This window comes from Sinocyclocheilus rhinocerous, unplaced genomic scaffold (assembly GCF_001515625.1).
Source record: "Sinocyclocheilus rhinocerous isolate Xijiao unplaced genomic scaffold, SAMN03320098_v1.1 scaffold5170, whole genome shotgun sequence".
NCBI classification, from domain to species: Eukaryota; Metazoa; Chordata; class Actinopteri; order Cypriniformes; family Cyprinidae; genus Sinocyclocheilus; species Sinocyclocheilus rhinocerous.
This window is the reverse complement of record NW_015658557.1, coordinates 6,178-18,404: the sequence shown is the minus strand read 5'-3', so window position 1 is coordinate 18,404 and position 12,227 is coordinate 6,178. Positions and strand designations below refer to the sequence as shown.

The 12,227-nt window shown below is 39.0% G+C and overlaps 2 protein-coding genes across 2 annotated transcripts in view; both read left to right on the top strand.

Annotated features, from left to right (window-relative positions):
• The first annotated feature begins 6,108 nt into the window (after positions 1-6,108).
• On the top strand, positions 6,109-9,906 carry LOC107722727 (interferon-induced very large GTPase 1-like). The gene has a single exon (XM_016531199.1). It carries the CDS (start codon positions 6,127-6,129, stop codon positions 9,904-9,906), a length of 3,780 nt encoding a protein of 1,259 aa, XP_016386685.1. The 5' UTR covers positions 6,109-6,126.
• Positions 9,907-11,622: 1,716 nt separating this feature from the next.
• Positions 11,623-12,227, top strand: part of LOC107722730 (protein FAM71B-like) — a 6,776-nt gene continuing 6,171 nt past the window's right edge. Inside the window, exon 1 of the mRNA XM_016531205.1 lies at positions 11,623-11,658. Coding sequence (XP_016386691.1) covers positions 11,637-11,658 — 22 coding nt within the window. The 5' untranslated portion in view covers positions 11,623-11,636. The remainder of the gene's footprint in view (positions 11,659-12,227) is intronic.

Here is a 12,227-nt window from a genome sequence, read left to right as displayed (position 1 = left end):
TCACCAAAAACTCCGTCAGTGTGGATCTGACACCAGCATCATGTCTAGAAACGCTTTTCCAGGTGTGTACACATCAGTAAATCACTCATTAGTTACGCTATGCGTGTGTTTGTGTGTCCGCTTGGTGTTTGTTTACATCTAAACAGCTAAACTTTATTAGCAGTCTGTTTATGAACTTGTGTCCTTGATAACATGAGCTCATGATGATGAAAAATTACATTATAGAAAACATTCTGTCACACACAAACATGCTGCAGCTGTCTGGGAACGCTAGTTTACGGTTATAACCGATAAAGCGTTACATAAAATAACCAAACTTCAACTATATTCTACACACTGATCTGTTGATGAGATCTGCAGTCAGTTATTTTCTGTTTTATGGGCTATTAGACAGAAAACAACATTGAACACACATTTTGAAGTAAGTTCTTAATAAAATAAAAAATGTATTATAAGTAACTTTATATCAAAAATAATAAAAAAATATATATGTTTTTTTAACCCTGTTGAGAGATTTTTTTTGACATATTACTTTTTTTTTCTTTTTTTTTTCATATTATCATAGTATCTGTTCTGTGACATATATCATTAATATAAATTAAAAATGATTTTCTCATTTTAAGCACCCTGTTCTGCCAGCTTATTTATTTGTTTATTTATTTATTTATTTATTTAGTTAGTTAGTTAGTTAGTTAGTTAGTTAGTTAATTAGTACGTAAGTAAGTAGGATCCAGAGAGTCCGCTTGGTGTTTGTTTACATCTAAACAGCTAAACTTTATTAGCAGTCTGTTTATGAACTTGTGTCCTTGATAACATGAGCTCATGATGATGAAAAATTACATTATAGAAAACATTCTGTCACACACAAACATGCTGCAGCTGTCTGGGAACGCTAGTTTACGGTTATAACCGATAAAGCGTTACATAAAATAACCAAACATCAACTATATTCTACACACTGATCTGTTGATGAGATCTGCAGTCAGTTATTTTCTGTTTTATGGGCTATTAGACAGAAAACAACATTGAACACACATTTTGAAGTAAGTTCTTAATAAAATAAAAAATGTATTATAAGTAACTTTATATCAAAAATAATAAAAAAATATATATGTTTTTTTAACCCTGTTGAGAGATTTTTTTTGACATATTACTTTTTTTTTCTTTTTTTTTTCATATTATCATAGTATCTGTTCTGTGACATATATCATTAATATAAATTAAAAATGATTTTCTCATTTTAAGCACCCTGTTCTGCCAGCTTATTTATTTGTTTATTTATTTATTTATTTATTTATTTATTTATTTATTTATTTAGTTAGTTAGTTAGTTAGTTAGTTAGTTAGTTAATTAGTACGTAAGTAAGTAGGATCCAGAGAGGTATGTTTTATTTTTTGGCATGTTATCGATCTGATTCTGTTTATTGTCGACTTGTCAATAAAGGTAACAACAATTTCAAGGTGACAGTTTTTTTCTTTAAATAATATTTTTAATTAAACGGTTACAATAGTCCAATTCTTTGACAGTGCAACTTGTCAATAAAGGTAACAAAATGTTAATTAAATTTTTAGCAAGGAGTTTTGAAAGTACTACAGTGGTTTATTTTTACGTTGCTGTTTTAAAAACTACATTGAATTTAGTGTATATTATAGTACGTTTCTGTATAAATAAGTCAGATATTATTAATATATACATATAATAAAATACAATTATTTATTTTATTTACACTTATTTATAATTATGTATAACATTTTATTTAGCATTTAAATTTTTTTGTTTTAATCCCTATTCTCTGTTCAGAGACTTTATTTTTAGTATCAAGATAAGTATTTATAGTTTTTTTGTCTGTTGTATTGTGTATTTCAAGATTCAATTTCCTTTAAAGTGCAACACTTCAATAAACGTAACAATATTTGAATGTAACTTTCAACACAGCGGTTTAAACTTTTTTTTTAAATTGTTTATAAGATCCCATTATATTCTTTGGCATGTTGAAATAAAGATAATGATGAAGTGAGCACTGGTTCTGATTCTAGATCAGTCGAGCGGAGAGGAGGCGTTCGGTTCTGAGGAGGAAGAGCACGACAGATCGGAGCTGAGGCTCGTTCTGATTGGCCGCACAGGCTCAGGCAAGAGCGCCACAGGAAACACCTTCGTAGGACGACCTCACTTCCTGTCTGCGCTGAAAGCGGGTTCGGTGACACACGTGTACGAATGCGGCCGCACGGATGAAGAGTCCTGTGGGACGACAAAGAGCATCCTCATCGTAGACATGCCAGGATTTGGCGACACCCGACTCGATGCGACTAGCTTTCATGCAGAAATCGCAAAATGCATTGCACTCACGGCTCCTGGGCCACATGTCTTCCTGCTGGTGATCCCGCTCGGACGATACACGGCAGACGAAGATTAGGCCGTCACGCAAATGCTGCGCTTTTTCGGCGAAGAGGCGCTCCGCCACACGGTGGCGCTATTCACGCACGGAGACTAACTGGACGACGACGGCAGGATCGAGAGTTTCCTCGAATCGGCTCCGGAGCGACTGAAGATCTTTCTGTGCAACTGCGGCGGACGCTACTGTATCTTCAACAACCGAGCGCCGGAGAACCGCACACAAGTGAACGTGCTGCTAATGATGGTGGATAGCATGGGCGGAGCTTGTTACACCAACAGCGTGTTCCTGCACGGCGATCGCGCAATACGTGACGAGCAGCGGCTGCACGGTCGCAGCAGACGCCATGCCCTGAGATCTGCGCTCAGTCGCATCCGAATCGAAGTCGCGCTCTCCGGGAAAGTTCTGGAGCGTGTAAAAGCGCTAGCCGCGGCGGGAGCAACCAGGATGGCGGTAGGAGCTGTTTTCGGAGCCGCAGCTCCTTTGTCAATCGCGGTGGGAGTCGCGCAATAGTAGCGGCAGTGACCAGAAAGAGCGTGATGGCTCTGGGAGCGGCGACAGGCGGCGTTTTGGGAGGCTCGTTGGGAGTGCTAGCAGGCGCAGAGGCTGCGGGAACGAGAGAGGCTGCGCTGGAAGCAGTGCAGCAGGTGGGCATGGTCGGCAACGGCGCTGCTGTGGTTGGCGTGGCTGCAGGAGTGGGCGGGGTCAGCATTGGGGGCAGTGCTACAGGGAGGAGCAATAACTGCTGGCGAAACGGTTGCATCAAATGCGGTGGTTGCCGCGGGTAACAACAGCGCACATCCTGAGCACCGTCAGCGAGATCGGAAGAGCGGCGGCGGGAATCACGCTAGCCAGTGGACTGGTGATCCGAGTGGTGAAGGAGAAAGTTCGGTCCGCTTCAAAACAAAAAAGCTATACTGAACGCAGCTCCTACGAGATCCACTGGAACAAGTGAGCGATGCAGAGCGCAGTGCTAACGTTTACGATTGCGTTGTAAGAGTTTAATCGTATAGCGACTTCAAATCCTGCAACGATCATTGCCTCCTACATCAGCACTTATCGTCATTGCATTGGGTGAGAACAGTTTCGTGAGATCAGGGGCCCGTTTCAGAAAGGAGGTTTAGTGAAAACTCTGAGTATGTTAACCCTGAAATGAGGGAAACTCTGGGTTTTCCGTTTCAAAATGGGAGGTTTGTCAAACCCGAGAAAGCAGGGTAAGTCAAGCCCGTTTCTGAAAGAGAAGTAAGTTATACTCAGAGTCAGTTTCTGTGGTGTCTAACCTGTGGTGTGTTTCCCAAAAACAACTATGGTCGCAAGTTCTGTCAATAGAGTTCAATGTAACGTACCTCCATATTTAGCTAACGATGCCTTTGGGAAATGCACCCCTGGTCGGGAGCAGGTTTTCTTCGGTAAACCCAGAGTTTCTTTCGGTCTCCTCCCCCTTTTTAAAGAGTAAGCGATGTTTAAATACCTCATTCATTCATTCACACTGCAAAAATGCTTTTCTTACGGAGTATTTTTGTCTTATTTCAAGTACAAATATCTAAAAAAAAAATTAAGTTAACATGCATTTTCTATAGATGAAAAATTATATAAGGTATTTAGTCTTGTTTCCTGGGGGAAACAAGTGCATTTAAGTGCATTTTACGTCAAACATGTAAAATTATCTGCCATATAGAATAAGAAAAATAATTTTAATGCATACAGATACAAGATTATTATAATTTCTATTATAAAAAATAAGAAAAATGCACTTAAACAATTTCCCCCCCATGGAATTAAGACTAAATACCTTATGTCTTTTGTGTGTGTGAGTGTGAGTGTGAGTGTGTGTGTGTGTGTAGAAAATGCATCTTGATTTAAGAATCTTTAGATATTTTGACTGGAAACAAGAATTTACATAAATTTGTAGGGAGTTTTTTTTTTTTTTTTTGCCATATCCACACATGCATTTTTATTGGAGCGGTACCATTTTAAATGGTAGTATTCTTTAAAACACCGGAGATATAGGGTGGAGTATACATGCAACAGAAAGTGAAAGTTGAGTAGCTTCTGATCGCAGAATCTTAAATTAACAGCAAATTTTAATTTTTGGGTGAACTATTCCATTATGAAGTTACCAGTTGATTGGCACTAAAGCCACATTATTTACTTGCCAAAGCCATTTTTTACTCATTTTACTCTCAGCTGACAAATTAGTTTGGTTAGTTTTTAAACGGTGTGAAAAACTCATTGGATTGTTACAGATGGGTTAATATGCCTCGTGCCAGCAGCACACCAGCAGCCACAGCTGGGTTGGATCGAGGCTGTTTCTTTCCTACACAGCTGTGCTCTGAACTGACCAGGGCGCCCATCGCATTTGCATTTACAGTGTTACCATTGACCAAATCTCTCTCTCTCTCTCTCTCTCTCTCTCTCTCTCTCTCTCTCAATAGATAGATAGATAGATAGATAGAATCTGAAATCTTTATCCTTGAACATGAATAAACTGAAATTAAATGGACAAACATTTGGCTACATGAATATAGAGAAAATAAAAAGAAAAAAATATTTTTATTAAATGATGTGATGTTTTATTAAGTGCTGCATTAAGCTTTATTTTTCAGTGCATCTAAATTGGTGCAAACCAGGAATTTCATCATTGTGGTTTAGCCCTAGCTACAGTTGCTGATAACGCCATCTAGTGTTGTGGCTGTGTATTGCAGCATGTCGACAGCATAAATATAAAAAACAATCACATATGAGTAGAGCAAACAATCGATGTGCACTGCATGCTGCAGTTACAGAATCAAAAGCACAGTAAAAGGAGAAGTAAAAATGGCTCTAGAGAAACTGCTGGGTGTCATTTCAATAGATGCAAACGCTGACCTGAACATGAATGACAAAGAGAAAACTGCAGTCAAAAACTTCACATGCACATTTTATGGCGACTTCCAGCTGCCGTCTAACCCGACCACTTTTGAAGATGCGATGAAGGTTTTTGCTGATCTTCCGAAACTGCTGAAAGAAAACCAACAGCGTCTTTCATACAGCAGAGACTGACACTACATTATCATTCAACCAGCGAGTTTAAAGAACTGACCGTGAATCAGCTGCCTTCTGAAAATATTCCTGATGATGATAATGACATAGCCACACATGTAGTAACAGGAATACTGTATGGAGCAGATGCCTGCTTTGTGTTCGACAGACAAGTTTCTTCAGATGAGGACAAAAGCACAGTAAAAGGAGAAGTAAAAATGGCTCTAGAGAAACTGCTGGGTGTCATTTCAGTAGATGCAAATGCTGACCTGAACATGAATGACAAAGAGAAGACTGCAGTGAAAAACTTCACGTGTACATTTTATGGCGACTTCCAGCTGCCGTCTAACCCGACCACTTTAGCAGCAGGAGTCCATCCAGATCAACACCTAAAGCAGGAAATAACTGAAAGTGAAAAAATAGAGCCTCTATTTCGCAGACTTAATCTTAACAGGAACAATAAACTGAGAGCTGCAGATGTTCTTCAGTTAACTGCACATTCATTACAGTCCCATGAGTCTTGTGCTGAAGAAGAGCTGATTCAGACTTTCATACAGAAACTACTGATGATGAACTACAGAGCAAGATACATTCAAACTGAACAGGATCACACACAACAAAGAGACAGTGACTCACCTGAAGATGAGAGTGATATTTGTGATGAAATATCTTTTTCTAATAAAAGCACCAGTCAGTCTGAGCTCATTCACCCGATGGATGTTCAGATGGCCGTGTTTCATTGTGCTGATGGTTTCCTGAAGCAGCTGATGGTCACTAAACTGTCTCAGTGTCAGTACGCTCTGCCTCTGCTTGTTCCTGATCCAGACACACAACAGATTGAGTTTCCTCTCTGGACATTCAGACAAATCAACAAGAGCTGGAAGATCAGAAACACTAACAATGAGTTCATCAGTCAAACCCAGCTGATCTACAGAGCACAAACTCCAATGGTGTGCTTCTTCAGGTTTGGCTCTGTGTCTTCATCCAAGTCTCAGCTGATGAACAATCTGATCAATGAGAGACACAACACATTCTTCCACAGGAACTGCCCAGGCAGCAGCAGAACCAGAGTCCTGATGGACGGAGTGGTGGAGATCGCCTGGTTCTGCCCTTCTGGATCATATGATGATAAATTCACTGAATGTGTAGCGTTCTGTAATCTACACGGTGATGCAGGAGACCAGGAGAAACAGCTGCAGATCCTCACTGAAATGGCCTCAGTCAATGTTGTTCTTCTGCCACGACTGGACAGGAATGACAGACAGGCAGCAATTATCCAAAACCTGTACAAGAACAGAAAGCCACTCATTTGTCTCCTTACTGAGGATGAATCTTCTGTAACTGAGATGAGGAAAGGGATATACAAGATTGGTTTGAAAGACAGAAATCAGTCAGATGTCTCTAAAGAACTCAGAAGAGCTATAAATGATTGTCTCTCAGAATCATCTTCCACTTTCAGACTTGAAGATGTGTCCAAACACTCAGACATAAGAGTAGATGAGGAGGATGATGATGACGGCAGGAGAGGAAGAGCAGCAGCACAGCAGATGATGAGTTTACTGAAGAAGAAAGATCTGACGAAAGTCAAAGAATCATTTCTGCCTCATCAGGGGAAACTGTGGCATCAGTGGAGTCAGAAGAATAAAGAACTGCATCGACCTCGAGCAGATGAGACAGAAATGGACATCAGTAAAAAACACACAGAAATGAAGAAAATACGTGAACTACAGCATGAATCTGACATCAGTGAGTTTATGAAGCTCTTTATTAAAGAAATGAACTCAAATACTAACCATAATATGTTTGTCCTTCAATGGCTCAGAATCCTGCTGGATGAATATACATCAGCTGATCTTTCTGATCTACATCAAAAATATCATGAAAAGTGGTCAACAGTCTTAAAACTGAAAGAGTATCATTATAAACCTGAACAACTCAAAGCTGAACAAATTACACTTGAGAAAATGTCAGAGGAACTTGAAGCAGCAACCTTTGGTTTGGAGCACATCATGAGGGAGATTGGTCAGATCTATGAATCATGTTCATTTGTGGAGAAGAACAAGAAATACCTGCAGTCGGACTTTTCTTCTCTCCCGAGTCTTGCAGCAGAGATGATGATCTCTGGATCTCCACTGGAGCTGATGGATGGAGATGCTGCTCATGTTCCTCTGGTCTGGATCTCTGCTGTTCTAGATCAACTCATCCAGAAACTGAGAGACCAGAGAGTCTTTGTGCTGTCAGTTTTAGGGATCCAGAGCTCTGGGAAATCCACCATGCTCAATGCCATGTTTGGACTCCAGTTTGCTGTCAGCGCTGGCAGAACAACTAGAGGAGCTTTCATGCAGCTGCTCAGAGTGTCAGAAAAGATGAAAACACATCTGAGGTTTGACTATATTCTGGTTGTTGATACTGGAGGTCTTCGTGCTCTAGAACTGACTGGAAGATCAACAAGACATCATGACAATGAACTGGCCACATTTGTTGTAGGTCTGGGAAATCTGACACTGATCAACATCTTTGGAGAAAACCCATCTGAGATGCAGGACATTCTTCAGATTGTTGTTCAGGCCTTCATGAGGATGAAGAAGGTCAGACTGAATCCCAGCTGTGTGTTTGTGCATCAGAACGTTTTAGACGTCACAGATGAAGAGAGAAACATGGAGGGAAGGAGACGACTTCAGGAGACACTGGATGAGATGACAAAACTTGCTGCTGAAGATGAAGTCTGTGCTGCAGAATGTTTCAGTGACGTCATTGCATTTGATGTTCAGAAAGATGTGAAGTATATTCCTCAGCTCTGGGAGGGCAGTCCGCCGATGGCTCCACCAAACCCAAACTATTGTGAGAACATTCAAGAACTGAAGAAAACTATTATGTCTCGTGCCTCAAAATCACATGGAATGGTGCTGAATGACTTCAAATATCGTATTATAGATCTCTGGGAGGCTTTACTGAATGAACGATTCGTCTTCAGCTTCAGAAATGCTCTGGAGATCTCAGCTTACAGGAAACTAGAGACTGAATACAGCAAGTGGTCCAGGAGTCTTCGCAGTGCCATGATGGAAACTGAGAACAAATTACACAACCAAATAGAAAATGAAGTGATTCATGAGGTTGAGGAAACTGATCTTCACAGAGAACTGAAGAAGACAAGTGAAGAAGTGGAAAAATCAATGTCTGAATTATTTGAGAAAGACAGAGATGCAGATAAACTGATTCAGTGGAAAACATCATTTGAAATCAAAATCAAATATGTTCTTGAAAACATTGTGAGAGAAACAAAGAGGAAATTAAATGAGATTCTTCAGCAGCGAGACATGAAGAAAAAGATTGATGCTCAGAGGACACAACATGTAAACACTCTCTATGAAAAGAGCAAAGAACTCGCCTTTAAACTCAGATACAAAACACATGATGAAGAAACACTGAAGAAAGAGTTTGATTTGTTTTGGAAACAGTGGATAAGGATGATCATCAGAGACACTCCTCCAATCAGAGACATTGACGTAATGAGAGATGTGAGAGAGATCCTCAGTGACGTCTATGAAAGTCTTCCTGTAGATCACTGGAGGGAGAGCAGGGATATATTCACTGTGTCGAGTTATTCAGATTATGTAAAACTAAAGAAACCCAGTGGAATTACAGGAGCTTTTACAAAGGTCTACAGATCAGCTAAAGAGGTGTCTCATGACATTCTCTCTAAAGAGGATGAATCTCAAATAAGATCATTAGTCACAGATGTTGTTCAGCAGACAGACAGAATGATTCAGTCATTTAACATTTCAGAGATGGACTACAACATCAGCTGCATCCAGCTACTCACAGATTACATCATGACAAGAGTAACAGAACATCAGGAAGGGCAAGTGAATTATGTGTTCAAGAATGAATTCTTCATGCATTTGGTTCTGTCCATCTGTAAGAGAGCAAACAAGAAGATCACTGACCAACACAGACTGTTCAGAGAAGACAATGACCCTGTCCTCTATTTGGAGAAGAAGAGAGAAGAGTACTATAGTATTTTCCAGAAATACTGTCATGGAACAACATCTGCTACTATTTTTGGAGAGATCATCTGTGAGAAACTGAAAGAGCCCATTGAGCAGAGCGTCTACAAGAAGACTGCCAGAGATTTAGCAGATGAAATGAGATCAAACTGTGAATCACTGAATGGAAACAGATCATATCTGGAGAAACACATCCTGAAGACACTGGCAGAAGAGGAGGATTTCAACAAATACATGAACTACATTCATAATCCCAGAGAGCACTTCAAGAGTTTCATCAGAGATGAAGTCAGTCGGTACATCACTGATAAGTTCAGTGCCAGTGTTTTACACAAGATGAAGAGGAACATTGAACTCCTGCAGCAGAAGATCATGGAAGCAGCTTATGAATCTACTAAACATGTTCAAGTGAACAGAGGAGATGCTGGCGTCAGTGCTGTTGGGTTCAGTGTCCGTTCTGTGGAGCCACCTGCACCAACACCATAGAAAACCATGATGGAGAACACAGTGTTGCTTTCCACAGAGTTACTGGAGTTAATGGATATTTGTACAGAGAAACAACAAACTTGTGTATTAACATCTGTACATCATCAGTAGCAAGTGATCAATGTTTTTATCCCAAAGGATCAGATGATATAGTCCTCTATAGAGAGTACAGAAGAGCAGGAGGAGTTTATGCAGACTGGAGCATCACCCCTGATCTCTCTGAACTGCCCTACTGGAAGTGGTTTGTGTACAGATTCCAGAAAGATCTGGAGAAATACTACATGAAAACATTTCAGGGGAAGGGTAAAATACCAAATGCATGGAGAAGATACTCAAAACAGGATGCTATTAAGGGTTTGTATAATTACATGTAATTGAAGAAAGGAAATAAGCTTGATTCACAGTTAAACTTATTTTTCTGTTCCTCACTTCAGTTTGAAATCCTCTCAAATCCACATAATATATCAGAGAGAGGTTCTGTTGAAGTGTTTGTTTCAAAAGACTGTAAATGTCCTTCATACCAGTATCTGTAACTTTATGACAATATATGTATGAACAAAATGTCTATTGTCTGACAATATACAGTAGATGTCTTTTTCATTACATTGTAACAGTTTCACAGAAACTTATTGCATAACCTTGTGGCAACAATGAAAAGTTTAGTGCTTCGCATTTGAAAAAATCACTTTGACAAATGTGCAGCATGTTTGCAAGAACTAGGTTTATGGACATCTGCATGTATCTGATGGCATTAGAAATTATATTTGGTATGTTTTGTGTACACTGTTGAAGAAAATATGCAATTGTCCTGTTGCAAGTATGCCTTTTCCTTTAATGCAATACTTTTGTATTATAACCGAACACGTTATTGTATTTGTTTTGTTAAGAAAGTGGTTTATTAAGACACACCACACATGTTATTGTTTTAAGCCTTTATTGATCAAATGTTTATAACATATATTAGCAAGAGTATAGCTAGAGATGAAACATGTATTAGCAAGAGCTTTGAAGAAAGGGATGTTACCATTGAATGCTGAAGGCGTCAAAGAAGAAGATCACGGAGGAGAAAAATGAGAAAATGGAGGGCTTTTTATGAGAAACTTCGATAGGGCGATACTTCCAGACCTTTCACAAGACATTGGAATGCTTCTCAGCAACCAAGCTTGCAAATTATATGCTTGTGTTTTTATTTCTGTTTTCTTATTAGTATTTTGTATGTAAAGTGTTTAACCTGTAGACAATAAAACTAGATTATAACTACGAAACTCTCCTGCCAAAAGACTCTGATTTCTGAACTAGAGCAGAGCAGACGCAGATGTCTTCTGTGATCTATTTTGTAAGTATGAAAACTCAGATGCTTATGAGATAGGACAGATTTGACTTACTTTACCTAACCTGAGAATAAATAAAATAAGGTAGAAGGTGTCGGAAATCAAGCACCATAAAACATGTTTTTATTGTTTTTATTACTAACGGGAAATGTTCTTTATGTTTCACTGTGATATTTATTGATGGGAGAATTAAAGAAGCTTTTCAAAACTCTGAATCAAACAATTCACTGTTAAAGTACTCCTAATAGGCTGAGGGCACCTGCTGGTCAAAGCATTGCAAATGCAATGAAAATGCATTCCAAACGTGTAGCTGTGTTTTCAGTGTGTTGTTGTGCTGCTGTTTTGCCGAGTGTCCAGCAGGAGGCGCCAGATCTTCAGTGTGGATCTGACACCAGCATCATGTCTAGAAACGCTTTTCCAGGTGTGTACACATCAGTAAATGAGCATGAGACTTTAAAAAATATTACAAAATCTTACTAACCCCAAACTTTTGTGTACATGTAATATTTATTTTAAATTGGCCAGTTAAGTGTGCAAGTAAATGTATTTAAACTGGTTGTTAAAAGTTCAAATGGATTGTGTTCTGTTCTGTAATTGCTGTTAATAAATCTGTCAGAAACAAATATGCTAAAGTTTCACCTTTAGGGGTACAACAGCCTGGCAGCCTTTTACAAAAATTAACCATGGTTTTATTACAGTAACCACGGTTTACCAAAGTATTTGTAGTAAAACTGCAGTAAACACAAATTTACCATGATAATAATAAATTTTAGTACTTATGTAACACCATGTTTATTTCTCATGAGGTATCCTCAAAGGTGCACCTTTGTAATTTATCTACCCTTAAAGCATGCATACTTGTATGGTACTAATATGCTCACTTTTAGGGGTATAGTTGCACCTTTGAGGTTACTGCCCCATTAAAGGGCTAAAATATATAATTATAGTATATTTTATTTCTAAAAGTGTAAACAAAAAAGGCCTATGAAA

What these genes read in the sequence shown, in the direction of transcription:
- LOC107722727 (XM_016531199.1), top strand. Translation starts at nt 6,127, where the DNA reads ATGGATGTTCAGATGGCCGTGTTTCATTGTGCTGATGGTTTCCTGAAG.